Source organism: Portunus trituberculatus, chromosome 24 (genome assembly GCF_017591435.1).
Source record: "Portunus trituberculatus isolate SZX2019 chromosome 24, ASM1759143v1, whole genome shotgun sequence".
NCBI lineage: Eukaryota > Metazoa > Arthropoda > Malacostraca > Decapoda > Portunidae > Portunus > Portunus trituberculatus.
Window position 1 is genome coordinate 15,652,456 of NC_059278.1, and position 25,000 is coordinate 15,677,455.

General features: G+C 47.7%; 1 protein-coding gene across 3 annotated transcripts in view; it reads left to right on the forward strand.

Annotated features, from left to right (window-relative positions):
• LOC123508307 (serine/threonine-protein kinase PLK1-like) overlaps positions 1 to 25,000 on the forward strand; it is a 108,911-nt gene that overhangs the window by 22,741 nt on the left and 61,170 nt on the right. For all 3 annotated transcript variants that reach the window (XR_006675910.1, XM_045261910.1, XM_045261911.1), the window contains exon 2: positions 24,633 to 24,740. Coding sequence is in view for 2 of the 3 variants with exons in the window: in XM_045261910.1 (XP_045117845.1) it covers positions 24,633 to 24,740 (108 nt within the window). In the remaining variant the exon portion in view is untranslated. The remainder of the gene's footprint in view (positions 1 to 24,632; positions 24,741 to 25,000) is intronic.

Sequence of the window (25,000 nt, forward strand, 5' to 3'; positions counted from 1 at the left end):
TCAGCTGAGAGAGAGAGAGAGAGAGAGAGAGAGAGAGAGAGAGAGAGAGACTCCTGATTGGTCTTCCAAATGACACCAACTGTAGTAATTTAAATCTCGTATCCCTTCTTCCCCCCATCCTCCGCCCTCCTCCTCCGCCCTCCTCCTCCTCCTCCTCCTCCTCCTCCTCCTCCTCCTCCTCCTCCTCCTCCTCCTCCTCCTCCTCCTCCTCCTCCTCCTCCTCCTCCTCCTCCTCCTCCTCCTCCTCCTCCTCCTCCTCCTCCTCCTCCTCCTCCTCCTCCTCCTGCTCCTGCTCCTGCTCCTCCTCCTTGGGTGTCCTACTCAGGTGTGACAGAACAAAAGGTTACGCAGGTGTTTCGGGACAAAGGGTTGTACTGCACATGTGGTTGTAGAAAGGGTTGAGACAGGCAAGTGTGACGGGCAGGAGGTGTACAGGTGTGACGATCAGAGAGGGAAGGACAGGTAGGAGCCGCGTGGTGTGTGGGAATATTCCTTCATTCAGACAGGTAGCAACAGGTATGCGAGTAAGAGGGGAGAGAAAGAGAGAGAGGGAGAAGAGGGAGAGGAAAGGGGAGGAGAGGTAACTAGTGGAGAGAAAATGAGGAGGAGGAGGAGGAGGAGGAAAGATCTTCATTTAGACAAGTAGCAACATGTATGAGTGAAAGGGGAGAGAGGAAGAAGAGGATAAGGAAAGAGGTGTAGAGGTAACTGGTGGAGTAAAAATGAGGAGGAGGAGGAGGAGGAGGAGGAGGAGGAGGAGGAGGAGGAAATATCTTCATTCACACAGGTAGCAACAGGTATATGAGAGAGGGGAAAGAGAGGGAGAGGGAGAAGAGGGTGAGGAAAGGGGAGGAGATGTAACTGGTGGAGGGAAAATGAGGAGAAGGAGGTGGAGAAAATGGAGGAAAGATCTAAAGTAAACAAGGAATTATTTAGGAATGTTTAGGTAAATAAAATAAAAGAAAATTGAGAAATAGTAAGAAGAAAAAAAGGAAGTGGAGGAGGAAGACGGAGAGAAGAAAAATGCACATAAGAAAAAGGAAGAAAAGGAAGGAGAAAATAATTGCAAGAGAGAGAGAGAGAGAGAGAGAGAGAGAGAGAGAGAGAGAGATTGTAGTAGCAAAGTGCCCTGGGCGAGATTTGACAAAAAAAAGGTAAAAAAAAGAAAACGGAGGTAAAAAAGAAAATGATGCGAGGGGATACACTTGAAATAATCACGTGGTTGTCTAAGTGTACCAAGGTGTAGCGGGAGGAGCCTTGGGGTGTAGAGAGGAGGAGGAGGAGTGAATGATGGAGATGATGTTTATGACGCAAGGGAGATGAGAAGATTATGAATAAAAAGTGTAAAAGGAAGAACAGAATAATGAGAGAGAGAGAGAGAGAGAGAGAGAGAGAGAGAGAGAGAGCGGAAGAGGATGATTGCGTTGCGAGTTTAGCGGATGTCCAGTCTTGGTATTTCCTTCTCTTCTTCCATCTCCTCTTCCTCTTCTCCTCCTCCTCCTTCAGCGCCCTCAGGCACCTCCCCATCCGCCGCCGCCGCTCAGGGAAGGGACGGAAGGGGAGGAGTAAACCATCCCATCCCTTCCACCGATCCCTTCCACACCCATCCATCCACCCATCCACTTCCCTTAAAGTGGAGGAGGTGGTGGTGGAAGAGGTTTAGATAATAGTGTGTGGAGGAGGTGGAGGAAGTAGGACGTGTGGAGGAAGTAAAATTTGTGGAGGAGGTGGAAGTAATAGTGGAAGTGGAAGAGGTGGAGGTAATGATATGGGTATAGGAAGTGGTGGAAGTGGAGACAGTGTGTTTAAAGGAGGTGGGGGAGGTGGAAGTAATAGTGTGTGTGGAAGAAGTGGAGATACTTTGGGTGGAGGAAGTGGAGATAGTGTGTCCAGAGGAGGAGGAGGAGGAAGTGAAATATATGTGGAGGAGATGGAGGTAATAGTGTGTGTGTGGAGGTTGAGGAGGAGATGGAGGTAATAGTGTAGGTGGAGAAAGTGGAGGAGGTGGAAGAAATGGAGGTAATAAGGTGGAGGAAGTAGAATGTGCGGAGGTGGTGGAAAAAGTAGAATTTGTGGAGGTAATAGCGGAGGTGGAGATAATAGTATTGGTGGAGGTGGAAGAGGTGGAAGGTAATAGTAAGGGTGGAGGAAGTGGAGATGGAAGAGGTGGAGGTATTTGTGTGTGTGTGTGTGTGTGTGTGAGGAGGTGGAGGTTTGTGTGGTTTATGGAGGGAGATATGCACCACTAACCTCCCCTCCACTGCCTCCTCCACCTCTCCACCTCCACCTCCTTCACCTTGTAGTGTACCGTGTTTGGTCCATTTTCCCATTTTCTGTCTCCGGTGATCCGCATGTTTGTTTACACTCCACTTGTCGTGTGTGTGTGTGTGTGTGTGTGTGTTGTATTTGTGCTGTGGTGCGGTTTGTTATGCTACATTCTCTCTCTCTCTCTCTCTCTCTCTCTCTCTCTCTCTCTCTCTCTCTCTCTCTCTCTCTCTCTCTCTCTCTCTCTCTCTCTCTCTCTCATGTGTGTGTGTGTGTGTGTGTGTGTGTGTGTGTGTGTGTGTGTGTGTGTGTGTGTGTGTGTGTGTGTGTGTGTGTGTGTTCAGGATCCCGGGCTAGATATATAGATTCCTTAGACGGAGAAAACATATATTTAATTCAAAGGTACGATCCCATATTTCATTTTCTTTATTTTCTTTATTTTTGTTCTCTCTCTCTCTCTCTCTCTCTCTCTCTCTCTCTCTCTCTCTCTCTCTCTCTCTCTCTCTCTCTCTCTCTCTCTCTCTCTCTCTCAGAGAGAGAGAGAGAGAGAGAGAGAGAGAGGTCATTCAGGTCATGTTGTGTGCACCTTTCTGTGTGTGTGTGTGTGTACGTGGGAGGTCGCGTGCGGTCAGGTTACGTACAAGTCCAGGTCGTCTGCAGAGAGAGAGAGAGAGAGAGAGAGAGAGAGAGAGAGAGAGTGTAACAAGGACACTATACAAACCAGTCTTCACAGGTACATTTTTTTGCTACCGATAATATGTTAATATGTATGGTATCCCCCTTCCCTCCCCTCTCCCCTTCCCTCCTCTCACCCTACCCTACCCTCCCCTACCTTCCCCTACCTTTCCTTACCTTCCCCTGCCCCTTGCCTCATCCCTGACACCTCTACAATGCTTCCTTCCTTCCCTTTCTCTGCCCCATAAACTTTATTCATAATTCATCCTTCCCCCTCTTCCTTTTCTCTATCCAATATCCTCCCTTTTATCCTTCCCTCCTCTTTTTTCTCTACAATCCCTTTTTGATATTTTCTTTCCTTCCTTTTCTTCTATATATCCTAAAATCTCTTCCTAATTCATCCTTTCCCTCTTCCTTTTCTCTATCCTATATCCTCCTTTTATCCTTCCCTCCTCTTTTTTCTCTACAATCCCTTTTTGATATTTTTCTTTCCTTCCTTTTCTTCTATATATCCTAAAATCTCTTCCTAATTCATCCTTTCCCTCTTCCTTTTCTCTATCCATATCCTCCCTTTATCCTTCCCTCCTTCTATTTTCTCTACAATCCCTTTTTGCTATTTTTCTCTTCCTTTCTTCCTTACTTACTCTTTCTACCTTTTCTTCCTATTTCCTCATCATCTGACACAACTTTCATGCCATTTACATCCTTCTCCTATTTCCCTTTACGTTTTGTCTTATTCCTTGCTTTAGTGTATTCTTTTTTTTATCTTCATTCGTTCCGTCTATGTATTTCCCGGTTATCTCTTTTCTCCTTCCTAGTTTTTTTTTTTCCTTTTCCGTTTCCCCTATTTCTGCATCCGTCCCTTTCCTCTATTTTCTCCTTTCCTTTGGTTCTTTTCCTTCCTTTTTCTCCATCGTTTCTGTCTATATCTTTTCCTATTCTCTTTTTATTTTTTTTATTTTTTTTCTCTCGCATCTTTACTTTACTTTTCTCTTAAATTCTTTCCCCTTTATTCATTCCCCTTTCCCTTTGCACGCTTCCCTTTACCGTCCTAGATTCCCATGCCTACATATCGCTTTTTCTTACTCCCCTAACCTTCCCTGACCCCTTCCTTCCCCTTCCTTTCCCCCTTCCCACGCCCTCTGCTACTATAATCTTCTACCTACATCTGTTTAACCCTTCCCTTGCACACTCGCGGCTCAGTCCTCAGCCCTGTCACCTCTGCCAGACATTCCCCATATGTTTTTTATGTTTTGTTTTTTTTTTCCTTCCACCTGTTACTCCTTGTTTCCCCAATCTTGTTACTCTTTCCCTCTCTTGTTACTGTTTCCTCATTTCTCTCAATTCTTTTTCCGAATTCTTAATGTTTTCCAGATACTAACTTAACCTTACCTAACCTTGCCTAACCTAACCTAACCTAACCTTACCTTAACTAACCTTATCTAATCTTACCTTACCTTAACTTAACTTAACCTTACCTTATCTAACCAAATCCTAACCTAACCTTGCCTTTATTATTGCCCCTGTCAGCCCCTTCCCTCTTCCCCCTTCCTCCTCCCTCCCGTGCCACCCCTGCCTTCCCCTATCAACTGTCCCTGAAGTCAGCCACACCCAATTTCCTAAAGGTCTTCTAGTTCCTCAAACGTCCCCAAATGAATAGTTATCTTCCCCAAGGTGTGTGTGTGTGTGTGTGTGTGTGTGTGTGTGTGTGTGTGTGGGTGTGTTGGGTGACATAATGATCTGCTAGCTAACTGGTTTAAGACTTATAACGGGTTGTATATACGTGTGTGTGCGTGTGCGTGTGTATGTGCGTGTGCGTGTGCGTGTGCGTGTGTAATATGAAGGTACTGAATGAACTTAATGACGAAATGGAATGGATACAGAAAGGGAAGGAGGATATAGGAAAGGGAGGAAGGAAAATGAAGATGACGATGATAAAGGAAGAGGAGAGAATAAGAAGCGGAGAAGAGGAGAAAAGAGAGAGAGAAAGTAGTGTAAAGTAGAAGGTCTTTGATGACGTTAGTAGTGGCGATGGTGGTGGTTGTGGTGATGGTGGTGAAGACAGTAGCCTTTGTTCCCCTCCTCCTCCTCCTCCTCCTCCTCCTCCTCCTCCTCCTCCTCCTGCAATCCCTCGACACCTCTGGAAGAAAAAATGCAGACTCACGAAAGACGTAATCAACTGCTAGGAGGAGGAGGAGGAGGAGGAGGAAGAGGAGAGGAGATAGGAAAGGGAAGAGTACTGAGTGGGTTAGGCTGTGGAGATGATTGGGAAACTAGAGAGAGAGAGAGAGGAGAATTACAATGAGGAGGACGATGAAGGAGGAGGAGGAGGAGGATAAGGAGGAAGATAAAGAAGAGACTATGAAGAAGGAGGAGGAGGAGGACGAGGGAAGGTGAAGAGGAGTAAGTATGGGTGGTGTGGGCCAGTCTGCCTTCCTCCCTACTCTTCCTCCTCTCCCTCCTCCTCTCCCTTCTTCCCTTCGGTCACTGGCCACAGCTGATTCGTGGGTCTGGGGTCTGGGGGCAATGGGGTGGGTGGGGATTGTGGGGCGGACAGGGAGAGGGCAGTGATCTTGGTCCTGGTGTCTGGAGGGTCAGGAGGAGGAGGAGGAGGAGGAGGAGGAGGAGGTGGTGGTGGTGGTGGTGGTGGTGGTGGTGGTGGTGGTGATCTGTAGCATCGCACATTGAGGAGGAGGAGTAAAAGAAGAAAACTAATACTCTACGTGCCTTACACACACACACACACACACACACACACACACACACACACACACACACACACACACACACACACACACACACACACACACACACAAAGGAAGATATCATGAGGAATACCTACCTTACATCTTCCACTCTTACCTCCCATAGAAGATGAGGAGGAGGAGGAGGAGGAGGAGGAGGAGGAGGAGGAGGAGGAGGAGGAGAGGTCAGAGAAGATGACCTCACAATGGGACAGGAGTCTTCTTTTGTTGGGTGTTTCGTAAAGGAGGAGGTGGTGGAGGAGGTGGAGGTGTAGGTAGTGGAGATGATGGTGAAGACGCGTGGTAATGATTATGGTAATGTGTAGCTGTGATGGTGCAAGCCTCAGGTGGTGGTGGTGGTGGTGGTGGTGGTGGTGGTGGTGGAGGAGGAGGAGGTGGAGTGACAAGGTGGAACGTGTTGCTGTTACGTACACACGAACACCTCACGGCTTTACGTACATGAGCTTTATTTATGTACGTAAGCCTGGGGTTGTGTACACTTTCCCACGGTCTGGTTTGGCGTGTGTGTGTGTGTGTGTGTGTGTGTGTGTGTGTGTGTGTGTGTTCGTTACCTACACCACACCTTCACTCCACATCCATATCCTCTTCCACTTCAATATTCCACGCCCACTTCTTCCTTCTCCTCCACCCACTCCTTCCTCCTACGTCCACGCCCACACACTCCCTGACCTTCCTGGAGGGCGTGAGGGGCGTGGAGAGAGAGAGAGAGAGAGAGAGAGAGAGAGAGAGGCCGAATCATGCCTATTTGAACCGAATCGAACTTTATCACTTTCCCTCTCCTCTCCTCTCCTCTCCAGCTCTCCACTTCGCGTCACTGTTGCCGCCCTCCTCTGTCTCGCCCTCTCACTCTCTCACTCTCTCTCCTTTCTCGTGTGGAGTGCTGGAGGCGGCTGGGGAGTGGAGATTAGATGCACAAGGATGGGAATGTGGAGTTGTGTGGATTTGGCAAGGTTTGGGTGTGGAACCAGGTGTAGGCACTGTGGCGGTGTAATGTGTGCTGGTATAGTGGTGGTGTGATGATGTGGTGGTGCTGCGGTGGGGCTGGTGGAGGTAAGGCAACACTCGGTGTGCCGCGGTGGGCTGCTCCGTGTGTCCCCTGAGTGGTGTCCGGCGGCGCGGCGGTGCGGCACGCGTGAGGCTGCCTCCCCTCCCCTCCTCTCCCCATGACCCTCCCCGCGGCCAGGTGTGAGGGGGGGAGGGGAAAGGGAACCGCCTTGTACTACCAGTCCAAGTTTTCAGCAACTTTTTTGTTTATTTACGACCCGAGTTTCTGCAGCTACACCCATGGGCCGCGACGCCCGCCCCGCCCGTCCTACCCCGCCCCGTACTGCCCCGCCCTGCCCCGGGCACCCCGTCCCGTCCAGCTGTGCCCTGCTCAGCCAGTAGCAGCGGTGTGAGGCGCGGGCAGGCCCCTGTGGCCAGAGTGAAATGTTTAAAGAGTCAGGAGGAGGTGTGAGGGAGTCCGGGGAGCAGGGGCGGGGGAAGGATGCTGCCAGACACGCCCGGGGCACTGTCCTCCCTCCTCGCCTCATCCTTTCCCTCCCTCCTCCCTCCCCCCACCGGCCGGCGGCAGCGCGACGGCACAGTCGGCGCCACTGCGGCCCCGCGCCGCCTCATCCAGGTGCGCTGGGCGGCGGAGCAAGGCAGGTGTGACGGGGGGCGGGGAGCAGGTGTGCTTGGTTGGACGCGGGCTGGCAGCGGCCCCGTGGTGCCCGCCTGGCCAGGTGACAGCCACCTGTGGCACGCCCCGCACGCTCCCACGCTTACCTGCACAACTCACCTGGAGCCTCTGCTCGGGGCGGGGTGGGACGGGGCGGGGCGGCACGGCACATGGCAAGGCCTTTGTTTTCATGTGGGTGAGACTTCCCAGACACCGCGGGCTTGGGCGGGGCGGGATGAGGGGAGGTGGGGCCCTCTTGCCCTCCTCAAGCCGCTGAGCTCAGCCCCTCACGCCCCACTGACCGCTGACCCACCACTACTGCCTCCAATGTCCCTGGAGATTATGGTGATGCTGCGGTGGTGGTGGTGGTGGTGGCGGTAGTGGTGGTTGTTGGTGGTGAAGGTTACATGGGTGGTGGTGGTGGTGGTGGTGATGGTGGTCGTAAGAAGGGGCATTGCAATAAAGTAAATGTTTACGACGACAATAATTTTACTCTTAATATTTGATGACAGAACAGTTATTGCAGCGTGTTCTCCCTTTTTCCTCTCCCTCCCTTCGCTTCCTTCCCCTTCCCCTCCCTCCTCCTCCTTCCCTTCCCTCCTTTCCCTTCCCTTCCCTTCCCTTCCCTGGATTTTCTTGCTTCGCTTTTTGTTCTAAATCATCCGTTATTAGAGAAGGAGGAGGAGGAGGATAGGACTGAAGATGAAGATAATGGAAGGAGGAGGAAGATGCGAGGAAGCTAGAGAGAGAGAGAGAGAGAAAGAGAAAGAGAGGTGGGGAGGGGGAACTTCCTATCATCAAAGAGTAGGATAAACCTCATTTTTTTTCTCTCTCTCTCTCTCTCTCTCTCTCTCTCTCTCTCTCTCTCTTTGGCACACTGACGCACGTAAGAATGTTGGTGGTGGTGGTGGTGGTGATGATGGTATATTTCTAGTGATGATGATGATGATGAGTGATGAAGTTGGTGTACCTGTGGTTGGTGTATGTGTTCCTTTAATGGTGATGGTGATGGTGAGTTTAGTGGCAGGCGTGACTGTTGCCTTATTGATGATGGTGATGGTGGTGGTGATGGTGATGATTGTGACGGTTTAAGGAGCGTTTTTGAAGAGTCATTTGCTCGGCTATTGAGGTTTGAGGTACCAGGAAGAAGGAAGGAGGAGGAGGAGGAGGAGGAGGAGGAGGAGGAGGAAGGAGGAGGAGGTGGTGGTGGTGGTGGTAATGGTGATGAAGGTGTTGCTGAAGGAAGAGGAGAAGGAGGAAGGAGAAGAAAGAAAAAGTCCTTTACTGGGGAAGGGAATAACGAGAGAGAGAGAGAGAGAGAGAGAGAAAAGATTGCACGAAGGAATAGAAAAAAGTGTGAAAAGAGAGAAAAAGGAAAAAAAAACACATTAAAGGAGACATGAAGAGAAGGAGGAGAAGGAGGAGATGATTAGAAGTAGGAGATAGAGGAATGAGAAGATGAGTTGCAGAAGAGAGAGGGAAAAACGAAATATGTATCTGAAAAAGAGGAGAATGAAATAAAATACAAGGAAGAAGAGGAGGAGGAGGAGGAGGAGGAGGAGGAGGAGGAGGAGGAGGAGGAGGAGGAGGAGAGAAATAGAGTGAAATAGAGTGAAAGAATATCATGAAGAGAAGAGTAGAGGAGGAGGACGATAAGGATGAGGAGGAGGACAAGAAAAAGAGCGAAACAAGAGCATGGAGAGAAGAGTAGAAGAGAAGGATAAGGAGGAGGAGGAGGAGGAGGAGGAGGAGGAGGAGGAGGAGGAGGAGGAGGAGAAGGAGGAGGAGGAAAAACCCTTACTCACGATAAACAGTTTACTCATTTGCACCACAAATGAGAAAAAAGAGAGGAAACATAAACTGATCCACGAAGAGAGTGTGTAGACATGAACCTCCTCCTCCTCCTCCTCCTCCTCCTCCTCCTCCTCCTCCTCCTCCTCCTCCTCCTCCTCCTCCTCCTCCTCCTCTGCCCATTTTGTGGTGGTGACCAATGGACATAATTACGTCAGATAATGGGTGTGGTGAAGGAAATGGAAGGAGGAGGAGGAGGAGGAGGAGGAGGAGGAGGAGGAGGAGGAGGAGATAGGGAAGCTGTAAGGTGATGGAAGAGTAGGGAGATGTCAGGATGGTGAGGAGGAATGGGAGGAGAGGAAGGTGGAGGAGTGAAAAAAAAAGGGTGGATAGGGATAATAGAGAGAGGGAGGTTAGAGAGAGAGAGAGAGAGAGAGAGAGAGAGAGAGAGAGAGAGAGAGACTTGAGTACGGTGGAGAGAGATGAGAGAGAGAGAGAGAGAGAGAGAGAGAGAGAGAGAGAGAGAGAGAGAGAGAGAGAGAGAGACGTAGACAGAAAAACTGAAGCAAGAAAGGGCGATGAAGAGAGAGAGAGAGAGAGAGAGAGAGAGAGAGAGAGAGAGAGAGAGAGAGAGAGAGAGAGAGAGACGAGCGTGCGTCCTCCAGTCTTTGTTACGAGGGTCTGGGTACGATTCTTTTGGCCTGACCTTCGGGACGCCACCATACTCTCGTGAATCTAACACACACACACACACACACACACACACACACACACACACACACACACACACACACACACCACAAAAGCGAAACATGTGCTCGTTATAGGTATGCATGAGAGAGAGAGAGAGAGAGAGAGAGAGAGAGAGAGAGAGAGAGAGAGAGAGAGTAAATAGCTTCGGATACTTTTACCTTTTAGTGGTGGAGGTGAAGATGAGTGTGGATGACCTAAGATGTGGGTGGATGGGCGTGGTGTGGATGTGTGTGGGTGGGGCTGGCTAGCGGTTTAGCTCCACCCATCTTGACCGATTGAAATGCTTGTCTGAGGGTGGAAGGGAGGTGTGAGGCGGGTACACTGCTGGAGGAGGAGGAGGAGGAGGAGGAGGAAGACTAGGTGGGCAGGTGGGTTGAGGAGGAGGAAGAGGAGGACTAGATAGGGCGGGAGGGGTGGTGGAGGAAGACTACAAGCTGGAGGAATGATGTGGAGGATGCTGGAAGAGGAGGAGGAGGAGGAGGAGGAGGAGGAGGAGGAGGAGGGGAGATGGGAGGGAGAGAGGGACGGATGGGGGGCAGAAAGATGGTGGAAGAGGAAGAAGAAGAAGGGAGGAGGAGGAGGAGGAGGAGGAGGAGGAGGAGGAGGACGATGGGTTGTTAAGGAAGAAGTTATGTAGTATTTTAAACACACACACACACACACACACACACACACACACACACACACACACACACACACACACACACACACACACACACACTACTGACCTTGAAAACAGCGAAACTCACTTTGGATTTTGATTTACGTCTTCTCTAACCCTTCCTTCCTTCCTTCCTTCCTTCCTTCCTTCTTTCTTTTCTTTCTTCCTCTTTCTTCCTCTTTCTTGTTCTCTTTTTTTCTTTCTTACTTGCTCACCTGCTCTCTCACTCCCTTCCTTCCTTCCTTCCTTCCTTCCTTCCTCCCTTCCTTCCTTCCTTCCTTCCTTCCTTCCTTCCTTCCTCCCTCCCTCCCTCCCTCCCTCCCTTTCTTTCCCTTGCCACACTACACCACAAGATGACCGTCGGGGAGTCTGGGAGGAGGGCGAGATGGGGAGCTGTGTGCTAACTATAAATAAAGTGTTAAAGATTTAGCCAGGTAGAAACATGTCTGAGAATTTGGAGTTAATGAGGTGAAACTGTGATGAAATTAATGAAGATGTGTTTAGAATGACTGGTATTTATTTATGTGTTGTATAGAATTGTAAGAGAGGTGTGTAAATTGATGGGACAGTATGAGGTGAAGCTATGAGGAATGGGTTAGTGTGTGGAGGGAGAGGATTAAATGTGAGTATCTAATTTAACCAAACTTATCCTAACCTAAGCTAACCCAGCTCAACGTAACACATCACAGCACAGCACAGCATAGCACAGCACAGCACAACGCAACACAACACAACACAAAACAACACCCATGTGACTTAATCTAACCTCCCACGAAACCTAACCTAACCTAACCTAACCTAAGCTAACACAACACAACACCACACAAAACGCTGCACCACACCACACAAAACACCACACCACCACACCCCACACCACACCACACCATATCACAGAAAATACCACACACCACACCACACCACACCACACAAAACACGACACTGCACCACACTACATCACAGAAAACACCACACACCACTCCACCACACCACACCACACCACACACAACAACCTCACGTAGCCTAACCTAACGTAACATTGAAGTAAGGATGATTACAGCACGGATGATGTATGTGGAAGATACTTGTGTGGATGAGGGTGAAATATGTGGATGAGAGTGGAATGTGTAGGTATAGAAGGTGGAAGTCTAGTGTGGGTGGTGGTGGTGGTGGTGGTGGTGGTGGGTGTTGATGTAGGAGGAGCAGTGTGGTGGGTGAATGGGCAGGTGGAGGGGGAAGGGGGGGTGATGGTGGGTGGGTAGGGGTGGAACCGGAAGGTCATGGCGGGTCATACAAGATGGTGTGGAGAAGCTGGATTCTGCCCCACCAGCACCACCACCACCACCGCCACCACTACTACCACTACTACCACCACCACCACTACCACCATCACCACCACTACCACTACCACCACCACCACCACCACCACTAAGTAGGCTACTACTACTACTACTACTACTACTACTACTACTACTACTACTACTACTACTACTACTACTACTACTATACCACACATAACAGAAATGCACACACACACAGACACACACGCGCACGCACGCACGCACACACACACACACACACACACACACACACACACACACACACACACACACACACACACACACACACACACACACACACACACACACACTGCCTCCTCTCCTCCTCCTCCTCCTCCTCCTCCTCCTCCTCCTCCTCCTCCTCCTCCTCCTCCTCCTCCTCCCCCATTGAAACTACATGAATGAGTTGAAGCGGCAGAATCTGAGAAACTTGGCACTGCTGAGGTCTATTTCCTGCTCGGGGGAGAGAGAGAGAGAGAGAGAGAGAGAGAGAGAGAGAGAGAGAGAGAGGGGAGGAGGTATTAGAGGAGGAGACGGCATAGGAACGGAGAGGAGGGGGAGAGAGAAAGAGAGAAGAGGTAAGAAGGGAGGAGAAGGAATGGGGAGGAGTTTAGGAGTAGAATGTATAGGGAGGAATGGGGAGGAAATTTAAGGCATAGAGGCGTGGGGAAGGAAAGGGGAAAGAGAAGGCATATAGAAGGACGTGGGGAAACAAAAGGGAGGGTTGGGAGGAGAAAAATAAGATATAGAATGGCGTGGGGAAGGAAAGGGGAGTATCGGGAAGGGTTTGGGAGGAAAGAGAAGATATAGAGGGGCGTGGGGAAGGAAAGGGGAGCGTGGGAAGGCTTAGGAAGGCGTAGGAATGGCGTAACGAGGGAAGGAAGGAAGGAAGGAAGGAAGGAGAGGGAGGCAGCTTTAGAGGGAGCGACGAGGGCGGGCTTAGGAACAGAGGTATTATCATTCAAATAGACACGTTTCTCCTACAATTGTGACCAGATGGACTGAGTGAGAGACCAAGCGAAACCTGAACGCCACACCTCCACTACTTTCAAGGGACGCTAGATGAAGTGACACGTGTTTCCAAGGTTGTTGATACGGTTCTAGTGACAGATTAACACTGCTACTACTTTCAAGGGCTCTACATGAAGTGACACGTGTTTCCAAGGTTGTTAATACGGTTATAGTGACATGTTAACACTGCTACTACTTTCAAGAGGCGCTAGATGAAGTGACACGAGTTTCCAAGGTTGTTAATGCGGTTCTAGTAACAGATTAACAAGATTTCTACGTTATGAACTCGAAAAAGTCTTGAGAACCCTGCTAATCAGCTCTGTGGCTTAAGAAAGTATTAGCGAGAGAGCAAAGCATTTCAGAATCGTGTTTATAGTAAGTTACACAAGTTACACGATTTTTGCGCTATGAACAGGAGAAACACTTGAGAATACGGCAAATCATCTCTGTGGTCTTAGAAAACAGTCGAACAAATCGTGTTTATACGAAGTTACTCTGATTTTCAAGTGTTTGTACGGTTCTGGTGGCAAATTAATGTTCCTTATACGTTATGAACACGTCAATAATCTCTCTTGTCTTAGAAAACGGTGGCAAGAGAGCAAACCATTTCAGAATCCGTGTTTATAGAAAGTTACAAGGATTTTAAGGGTTTTTTTTTATTATTTTTTTCTTTATTTATACCATGTGGGCTTTTCAAGGGAATTTATGGGCTAAAGAGGGTACTTTTTGGGGTACCTCCCATCTCAAAGCCCAGCCGCTAGGAAACCGTTGCCCCGAGTGAGGAAGCCCAACCTACACTCGGACTGTGGACAGGAATCGAACCCGTTTGCTTTGAGACCCCTCGACCCCAAAGCACGCATGGTTCCACTGTACCACGGTTATGGAGGCAAATTAACATTACTTATATTTCCTGAACACGCTAATTACCTGTGTGACCTTACAAAACTGGTAACAAGAGCAAATAATTTTAGAATCGTGTTTATGATAAGTAACGGATTTTTTAGGGGTGTTCATACGGTTCTGGGCAAATTAACACCATTTACTCGTTACGAACACGCTAATCACTTCTGAGACACTAGAAAACAGTCGTAACGATTGAGCAAATCATTTCAGAATCAGTGTTTATAATAAGTAACACGGAATTTTATACGTTCTGGGGGCAAGTTAACACTATTTACACATTATGAACACGCTAATCACTTCTGAGGCCTTAGAAAACAGTCATAGTGAGAGCAAATCATTTCAGAATCCATTTTTATAATAAGTAACATGAATTTTTAGGGGTGTTTATACGGTTTGGAGGCAAATTAACACTATTTACACGTTACGAACACGCTTAGAAAAGTCTTAGTGAGAGCAAATAATTTCAGAATCCATTTTTATAATAAGTAACACGGATTTTTAATGGGGTTTATACAGTTCTGGGGGTAAATAAACTCTTATTTTCACGTTATCACTTCTGAGGTCTTAGAAAACAGTCGTAGCGAGAGAGCAAATCGTTTCAGAATAGCCAACACGGGAGCAACCTTTCGGCCACACCCAGTCACACACTCGGCCCTCGCACAGCAGCCAGCGCGGGCCACAGCTGCCAAAAACGTACTCTAGATTGGTCGTACCTTTTTACACCCCACGAAAGGGACACTAGTAAACCTTTGAGGCGTACTGGGCAAGGTCACAGCCACGCCTCACCTTGTTACTTGTTACCTGCGAGCCATACTACCGAGGACATTTGGGTATCTAAGAGGCTATATGGAGCCGTTGTTCGAGTGCCATTAATCCTTGCCTTGTTGACCTTAGTTAGAGTGGTTTGGGTCGCCTCTCAAGGTCACTGTGTCGTATGTAGGGTCACTTTTCATCTCTATCTTTATCTCTCTTTCTCTTTCTCTTTCTCTTTCTTTCGCTGGCCACATTCTTCACAATTGTCGCATTCAAAGGAAGTAGGTCGGAAAGGAATTTTACTCTCTCTCTCTCTCTCTCTCTCTCTCTCTCTCTCTCTCTCTCTCTCTCTCTCTCTCTCTCTCTCTCTCTCTCTCTCTCTCTCTCTCCCATCAGTTCCCATCATAGGTCATAATTCCCCCCTCTTTTCCCCCTTCCTCTTTTTCCCCTCTACTTCATATTTCTCCTTGCGTGACCCTTGCAGTGGTGGAAGGGAGGAGAGGAAGGAAGGAAGGAAGGAAGGAAGGAAGGAAGGAAGGCCGAGAGGGGGAGAGGGAGAGGGGAAAAGAGGTTTGGCGGGAAAGGACAGATGTATGTATGGAGTAAATGAGAGGGGAAGTGTATAACAGGGGAATAAAATGGAGGGGAGGAATGTGAGAGAGAGAGAGAGAGAGAGAGAGAGAGAGAGAGAGAGAGGTGTCTGAAAGGGATAAAATGAAGGAAAAGAGCCGACAGGAAACGAGGAATGTGGAGAGAAAAGACTGTTAGAAGAATTTAACGGAGGAAGAAAGTGTGTGAAGAAAAGAGAAGAGGAGGAGGAAGACGCAGAAGAAAGAGGAGGAGGAGGAGGAGGAGGAAGACGCAGAAGGAGGAGGAGGAATAGCAGCCAGACCCAGGAACCTACCACCTCTCCCTCTCCTCTCCCACTCCCCTCCACTCCCCCTTCACGTCTTCCTCCGCTCCACTCACGATCAATGGTCCCTCCCTACCCCCCCTGGGACACTTTTTACAGGCGCCCCTGAGATTTACCGTCATGCCCCGCGCTCCTCTTGAAAACCCCGGCGCACTAAATCAACTTTATGTAAAAAATATCCATGTTAAGGAAGAATGAATTGCATGAGTGTAGTAGAAGCCAAGAGATGACGCAGGAGGAGGAGGAGGAGGAGGAGGAGGACAGAGGGAGGGATATAACAGAACATACAGATTTATAGTCCTTCCATATGTGAGGATAAAAGGAAATGATATGAATGAAGTGGATGATTAGAAAATGTTAGGTTAGGTTTGGGCTGCCTTAGATTCAATTAGGTTAGGTTCTGTTGTTATAGATCTGGGTTCTGTTGGGTTAGGTTAGGTTAGGTGTAGCTATATTGAAGTTCTGTTTGGTTAGTTGATAAAGAAATGTCTAGGAAAGGAAAGTATTAAGAATGATTATGTTCGGTTCATTTAGCCAAGATTATGTAAGGTTAGATTAGGTTTGGTTTGGATAGGGTTAGGCTAGGTTTGGTTAGGATAGGGTTAGGTTAGTTGACGAAGAAGTGGTGTCTGTGAAAGGGAAAATAGTAAGAGTGATCGATTAGCTTCGGTTCATTTACCTCTTAGTCATAATGAGGTTAAGTTAGGTTAGTTAAGAGGAAAATTGACTGTGAAAGGAGAGAGTGGTAAAAATGTCCGTTAGGTTAGCTGATAAAAAAAATGTAAGAATGATTGATTAGGTTAACTTAGATGATAAAAACTGTTACAAGAATCATGTCACTGAAGTAAGGATTGAAGTAAGGAAGAGCAACAGATGTGATTGACCAGATTAGATGAGATTACGAATTATCACATGAAAGAAGGACGTGTGTGGAGCAAGGCAAGGAAGCTGATAAAAAAAATGTTGTGAAAGTAGAAGTTGTAAGAATGATTGATTAGATTAACTTAGATAGTAAACTTAGAAAAATTATATCATTGAAGTAAGGAAGAGAAACAGACGTGATTGACCAGGTAAGATTACAAAGTGCTACATGAAAGAAGAACGTGTGTGGAGCAAGGCGAGGAAGAGCAGTAGCCACGCTGAAATAGTTTAGAAAGGTTAGGTTATGAATGATACAATGACGGGGCTAAATGAGGAGGAGGAAGGATAAGAGACGATAGAGTGATGTGGCTGAAGGAGAAGGAGGAGGAGGACAATATGACGGGGCTGAAAGAAGAGTAAAGCTAAGAGGAGACTATGTGACGGGGCTGAGGAGACGATAAAGTGAAGGGGCTGAAAGAGTAAGAAGGCTAAGAGGAGACTTGTGTGGCGGGGCTGAGGAGGATACAATAAAATGGCGGGACTGAAAGACGAATAAAGCTAAAAGGCGACAATAGAGTAGTTTTCATACAACATACAACCCCCAATGTCAACAGAGTCAATTAATATCATGTAGCAGCCTCATAGATTCACGCTCGTAACAATAACAACGACCAATCACTCATAGATAAAGAATAAAGACTAAGAAATATAAAAAAGTAAAGAAATTCAATCCTCCATACTTAGATACCAGGTATTTTGTTATCAACTATTTAATCTTATCGAGTGACTGGGCTAGAAGAGGAGGAGTAAGGCAAGGGGTGGATAGAGGGAGTGAAGGAGTGATGTGGAGGAGGGGGGTGGTAGTGACAGTATTGAGTGGAAGGCTGATGTGGATGCGTGTGTCGTGAAGGTGTAGATGTGGAGCAAAGATGAGTGAGTGGAGTAAGAATAGATAAATAGATAAAAATGGAGTATAGTAATGAGGAAAAAGTAAGTAGATTGATAGAAAAGACTTGTATTAGAGCGTTAGATACCCCCAAAAATGCATTAGACCAAAACATAAGCAGCAGAGTAGAGAAATAACTAACAGATAGACATAAATAACCGTTCACTCAGAAATAATTTATCATTAAACCCAACCCCCCTTCTCCCCAAAAATAAATAAATAAATAGACATAATAGAGTATACCTGTCAACTCCGCCAGGTAGGGACAGGTGGAACACGCACACAGGTAACACACAGGTAGACTGACGCCTCACGAATACCCTTACCTGCTAATCACACCTTAATTACTGCCCTGGGAACCCCATTTTATAGCTGGAGGGATGACGGAGGGGTAGTGGTGGGGGTGAAGGAGGGGTGATGTGGATGATGGAATGACGGGGTGAAGGAGAAGTTATAGGGGTGAACTGAGTATCCTAGTGGTGATGGGATGGAAGAGGGGTGAGGGAGGGAGGGAGGGAGGGAGGGAGTGGTGATGGGCATAAGCAGGCGTGTGTCTTCATGTGTTTCTGCATAAGGAAGTCTTGCGGCAGGTTTGGAAGGGATTGTGGTGTATCTACAGTTGTGGGATGGGGAGAATGGGGAGACTTAACAGGTGTGTAGTGTGTCAGAATTATGGGAGGTTTGGAATGTGGATTAGAGACGAACGGGGAGAATAGCAGATGTGGATTAGGATGGAAGGAATGGATAGCAGATGTGGAATTAGGAGAAAGGGAAAAAAATAACAGGTTTGCAATGAAAGAGGCGGAGAAATAGTAGAAAAGGCAGGTTTGAATAGTGAGAGAAGGTATGGCAGGTTTGTATACAGGTTTGGAATAGTGAGAAGGTAAGGCAGGTTTGTATACACACCAAGGAAACGACGAAATACAGGCTTGCAATTAGAAAAAAAAGGTAGAAAAAACCTATTAAAATGGAAAATAAGAGAAAGCAGGTTTGGAATAGGGAGGGCGAGGCCAGCAAGTATGGAATGGGGAGAAGAAAGAGGAAGAGGAGGAGGAGGAGGAAGAGGAGGAGAGCAGGTGATAGGGAAGGTGAGGTGAGGGTCGACAGGTGTGTGATTAAGAAGGTGCTGGTAGGCAGATGTGACGGGGAGGCAGATGTACTACGTGCTGGCGGTGGGGGCTGGGAATGGGGGTCAGGGGCTGGGGGCTGGGGGCTGGGGTGACAGGTATGTGAGGGGGGGCAGAGGGAGGTGTTAGATGAGGAGCAAAGATAACATATTAAGAAGGTTTAGGAGAGAGAGAGAGAGAGAGAGAGAGAGAGAGAGAGAGGGAGGCAGGTGTGAAAAGGGGCATAATACAGATGTGCTGGAAGGAGAATGTGACATGTGTTGGAGAAGCAATGATGAATGTGTAGCAGGTGGAGGAGGAGGAGGAGGAGGAGGAGGAGGAGAGGAAGAAGAAGAAGAAGAAGAATACAAAGGAATACAAAGGAAAACCAAACAGCAACAGAGTTCTTGGTCCTTTCGAGGCTGTCTGGTAACTACTTCCAACTGGCTACAGATAAGAGAGACAGGACAGTACGAGAGGAGGAGGAGGGGGAGGGAGGGGGGGCACCTTTTAGACTCGTAAAAAGAAGGAACTCAAAAATATCGTCTTTAAAATACAAATCTGTGTGGAACCTTGACTGAGTGAATGATGGAGGAGGAGGAGGAGGAGGAGGAGGAGGAGGAGGACAGAGCCGTGAGAGTAGGAACAGGTAAAACAGGCGGTCAGAAGGAGAAGAAGAAGGAGAAGGAGGCAGAAGAAGGAGGAGGAGGAGGAGGAGGAGGAGGAGGGACTGAGAAAGAATGCGAAGATAAGGAAGGGGACAAGGCATAACATATGTAAGGGACTGAGTTCAGGGAATTAGAGAATTAACGAAGACTCCCATTGGAAAGGAAGATGATTAGAGGGAAGGAGTGGGCGGATGGAGGGAGCGGAGGAGGAGGAAGAGTGGAGGGAATGTTGAAAGGAGGTTAATGGAGGCAAAGTCGATGCTGTACAGAGGTGGAGGAGGTGGATGGAGTAGATAGGAGTGGATTGCATTGAGCGCCGTGAACGTAACTGGTCGATGAAGAGGAGGAGGAGGAGGAGGAGGAGGAGGAGGAGGAGGAGGGAGACTGACTTGATAATAAGGACAAGAAGTATACTGAGACTACTACTACTACTACTACTACTACTACTACTACTACTACTACTACTGTTTATTTTTCAGAAAACCACATGAAAATTTCAGTTGCTTTGTGTGTGTGTGTGTGTGTGTGTGTGTGTGTGTGTGTGTGTGTGTGTGTGTGTGTGTGTGTGTGTGTGTGTGTGTTGGCCCTTTGCCCGTCCTGCCGTTTGTACCCACTTCCATTCTCCTCCTCCTCCTCCTCCTCCCTTTATCCCCTTCCCCATTTCTCCGCATCCCATTTCTTTTAGTGGGTCTACCTCCTTCCCTTCTCCCCTTCCGTACTCCCTCTCTCTCTTCCTTCTCTCCCACCCTTCCTCTTTTTATTCATATATTCAATTACTTATTCATTCATTAATTTTCCTCTCGTTCTTGTGCTCGGCCTGTCATCGCTCCCCCTTCCTCGTCTTGTTTCTGCCTGTCATCTCCTCCTCCTCCTCCTCCTCCTCCTCCTCCTCCTCCTCCTCCTCCTCCTCCTGCTGCCAATTTCTTTCAATTTCTTCATTCTTCCTGGTCCATTCCATTCCTTTTCCTCTTCTTCCTACTCATATTCTCATTTTCCTCTTTCTATCCTTTATTTTCTTCCTTTCTTCTTCTTCTTCTTTCTCCTGGTCTATTCCGTCCTTCATCCTCCTCCTACTCAATTCCAAATCATCCTCCCTCTTTTCCTCTCCACTTTTCTTCCTGGTTCATTCTCATCCTTTTCTTCCTCCTCCTCCTTTCTTCCTTCATTCCATCATCATCATATACACCTACATTGCCTTCTTTCTTCCTTTGTGTTCCTCCTCCTCCTCCTCCTCCTCCTCCTCCTCCTCCTCCTCCTCCTCTTGAGACCCAAGGATTAGGTAGAAAAAAATCCTGACCATCGAAGCCCTACTAGGAGGTGAGAGAGGACATGGGAAGGTTGACTGACTGACTGACGGACGGGCGGCGCTGACTTGATGAAATGTTTAGGGGTGGTGGTGGTGGTGGTGGCTGGGCAGTGGTGGTGGTGGTGGTGGTTTTTTTGTATTTCTTGCTCTTGTCGGTGGTTCTATTTTTTTTTTTTTTTTTTTTTTATCCTGTTATGTTTGTGTTTTCTTTGTGTGGTTGTTGTTGTTATTAGTGTGAGTGTTTATTGTTGTTGTTTTTTTTCTTTGTTGGTACTTTCCTGCTGCTGCTGCTGCTGCTGCTGTAATTTTTTTTCTCTTTTTCCTTTTTATTTTCTTTTTCTTTCTTCTACTTCTTCTTCTAGTTGTTGTTCCTCTTCTTCTTCTTCTTCTTCTTCTTCTTCTTCTTCTTCTTCTTCTTCTTCTTCTTCTTCTTCTTCTTCTTCTTCTTCTTTCTTCTTCTTCTTCTTTTCTTCTTCTTCTTCTTCTTCTTCTTCTTCTTCTTTTACTTGTTCTTCTTTTATTATTATTATTATTATTATTATTATTATTATTATTATTATTATTATTATTATTATTATTATTATTACTACTACTACTACTACTACTACTACTACTACTACTACTACTACTACTACTACTACTACTACTACTACTACCACTACATCAACACCTTCCCACTACCACCACCACCACCTCAATCACCCACACGGTCCCTCAGTCCCCTCGTACCTGTTCCTTGTCCTGTAATCTCCAGCTACCTGTTATTCCCCTTGTCAGCTGGTCTGGTCTCGTTCCCACCTCCAATTAGAGCAGCGTTAGGTGACACGGTAGATTGGGACGTGGTGGCGTGGCTCAGGTGTGCTTCAGGTGAACTTAACTGCCGCCACAGGTGTTCCGGGGGGTTTGTTTGGCCAGCTCAGGTGATTAAAGACTTCCCTTGTTACTCCGCCCAGGTGCCAGAAGGTGTTCCCAGGTGTGCGTTCATTTGTGTGAAGGTTTGTGTGTGTGTGTGTGTGTGTGTGTGTGTGTGTGTGTGTGTGTGTGAGGTGAGGTAAGGTAAGGTGAGGTGGTGTATGGATGTTTACGGAGGAGGAGGAGGAGGAGGAGGAAGTGGGGTTCAGGGCGTGGCAGCTGTTACATTAGAGGAGGAGGAGGAGGAGGAGGAGGAGGTGGGTTAGGATGATGACCTATTTCCGTAGAATGTTATGAAGGAGGAGGAGGAGGATGTAAAAGGATGTAAGAAAGGGAGAGAAGACAGGAAGAGATCAGTACCTCCTCCTCCTCCTCCTCCTCCTCCAGCGGGTCGAGGTGCTAACGCCGCGTCACACCTGTGCTACCCAGGTCACCTGCCTGGAGGGTGACGCTTCCGGGCCGCGGGCAGTGGCTTCTTACCCCACCACGCCGCCCTCCTGGGAGCTGCTGGCCGACACACACACACACACACACACACACACACACACACACACACACACACACACACACACACACACACACACACACACGTCGATATCCAATAGTATGCGTGTCACGGAAAGTAGTTGGTGTAAAGTTAGGACAAGAAAAAGAACTCTTCCTCTTCCTCTTCCTCTTCCTCTTCCTCCTCTTGGTACCATTACTTTAACGACCACCACCACCGCCACCACCACCGTCACCACCACCGCAGTAATAGTAATGGTTGTAATAGTGATAATGTTAATGACGCGTCTTGCATCGCCTCGCCTTCCTCGGTCCGTCGGCATCGTCAACACAGTAACTGGCGTGTGCATTATTAAGGACCCAGAGAGAGAGAGAGAGAGAGAGAGAGAGAGAGAGAGAGAGAGAGAGAGAGAGAGAGAGAGAGAGAGAGAGAGAGAGAGAGAGAGAGAGAGCACTGTTGTCGAGGACTTAAAGCAGTGTTGCCCACCCTCACCCTTGCATCCTTAAGCTTGCACCCACTCTCACCCACCCACTCTCACGGCCCACCCACCCACTCGCTCATTCATCCGCTTCGTCACGACACCAGCACTTCCTCACCCCTCCTCCAAGTCCACGTCCACCTATCCATTCATTCATCCAGTCTGTAAATGTATCCACAGTCCCATCCACATAATCCTTCTCATCCACAGCTATCCAGTTATCCACACAGTCACATCTCACTCCATGCTTAGTTCAGCCACACTTCCATTGTCACATCCACACCCATTCATCCACATATCCACAGCATCTACATTTATATCCTTACTTGTACCCACACCCACATACACCCACAAATCCACAACTAATACACCCACACAACATATCCACATCCACCTAAACCCACCAATCACCACACCTAACCTCCCCTCTCCTCCTCCTCCTCCTCCTCCTCCTCCTCCTCAGCATAATTTCCTCCCTATACCCTCCCCACTGACCCACATCTGCCTATCCCCTCTCCCACCACCCCTTCTTTCCCCTCCCTGTGCAGTCTGCCGCGTGCTGTGGGGTGCGTCTGAGGGGAAGAGGAGGGAGGGAGAGGGGAGGTTGTTTGCAAAGCTGTCGGGAGCATTGTGGTTATGTATGGAGGAGGAGGAGGAGGAGGAGGAGGAGGAAGAAGAAGAAGAAGAAGAGAAACAGGAGTAGGAGGTTGTAGCTTGCGAGTAAGATGTGAGGAAAACGAGAGAGAGAGAGAGAGAGAGAGAGAGAGAGAGAGAGAGAGAGAGAGAGAGAGAGAGAGAGAGAGAGAGGGCTATATATTGGGACTGAGAACACAGGCAGGATGTGAACGACGGCTCTTCCTTTCGAGCGGGAAGATGTAGAGGTCTGGGGGCCATTTGGTTTGCGGGAGGACTTAGCAAGGGAAAGGCCGTGAGGAGGAGGAGGAGGAGGAGGAGGAGGAGGAGGAGGAGGAGGAGGAGAGAGAAGGTAAAGAGGGAGGATGCAATGGAGACGAAGCCATACCACCACCACCACCTCCTCCTCCTCCTCCTCCTCCTCCTCCTCCTCCTCCTCCTCCTCCTCCTCCTCCAATACATGCGAAGGAATTGGCAAAGAAAATAGAGACGAAAAAGAGAGAAGAAGAAGAAATAATAACGTTTTCTCTCTTTTTATCACTTTTTCCTCTCTTCGTCTTTCTTTCCTTCTTTTTTTTCTTCCTGGTGTATCATTGTCTTGCTCTTTTTTATCACCCTTACCGTGTTTCTATTTTTTTTATTTCTTTCTCTCTTGTTTCCCTTTCATATTATTGGTCTTTGTGTTATTTCTCTCTCTCTCTCTCTCTCTCTTTCTCTTTCTCTTTCTCTTTCTCTTTTCTCTTCATTTTTCTCTTCAGCTTAACAATAGTACGGTACACGCCTCCTCCTCCTCCTCCTCCTCCTCCTCCTCCTCCTCCTCCTCCTCCTCCTCCTCCTCCTCCTCCTCCTCCTCCTCCTCCTCCTCCTCCTCCTCCTCCTCCTCCTCCCCCCCACTTAAGACACTTACCTGCCTACCCTTCAACTTACCTTCCTTCCGTTCTACCTGCCCTTCTAATTACCAACCTCGTTACCTACCAAATGCCTACCTGAGAGAGAGAGAGAGAGAGAGAATATATACAAGTTTTCTCCTTAGTCGTCTTGTTTTCTTGTTACAGTTTCTTACTTTCTTTATTTTGTTTTGTTTTTGTTTTGTTTTGTTTTGCTTGTGTTGTGTTGTTAGTTTTCTTCATCTGCGTCTTCAGAAGTTTAGCTATACAATTTTACTTTCTTTTCTTCTTCTTTCTTTTTCTTCTTTCTTCTTCTTCTTCTTCTTCTTCTTCTTATTATTATTATTATTATTATTATTATTATTATTATTATTATTATTATTATTATTATTAATTATCTGTTTCCTCCCTTATTCTCGAAAAATTATGCACGTTCACCTCAAACAACAACAACAACAACAAGAAAAACAACAACAAACTCACTCAATCACTCGTTAGCTACATCTTACAACCAACAGGAACATACATACATACTTACTTACATACATACATACATGCATACATACAACAGCTTCATTCCTTCCATCCCTCCCTCCCTCCCTCCCTCCCTCCCTCCCTCCCTCCCTCCCTATCCTAAACCTAATAGATAATAAACAACTAACTTCATCCACTTACTCACCCATCCATCCATCCATCCATCCATTTATCCATTTATCCGTACCCACAACACCCAAAATTCCTTACCTTACTCCACAACTTCCACCATACAAACAACTCCACCCTTCCACTCCTCCATCCATCCAGCCATCCACCTCGCTAACCCCAGTACCTTTCCTTCTACAGGGTGGCTTCGCTCGAGTACACGAAGTCACGGATCTCATCACCAACATGACCTACGCTGGCAAGATAATCCCGAAGTGTAGGATCACCAAGCCCCATCACAAGGAGAAGGTAAGGGGAGTGAGTGGTGAGCGTGTAAGATAGAGAGTGGTGATCGTGTAGTGGTGAGGTGTGTGTGTGCGCGTTTTGTGGTGTTATCTCTTTCACTAGGATATGGGACAGTTAGGAATACAAGAGGAGTGAGTGGTGATCGTGTAGTGGTGAGGGTGTGTGTGTGTGTGTGTGTGTGTGTGTGTGTGTGTGTGTGTTTTGTGGTGTTAACTCTTTCACTAGGATATGGGACAGTTAGGAATACCAGGGGAGTGAGTGGT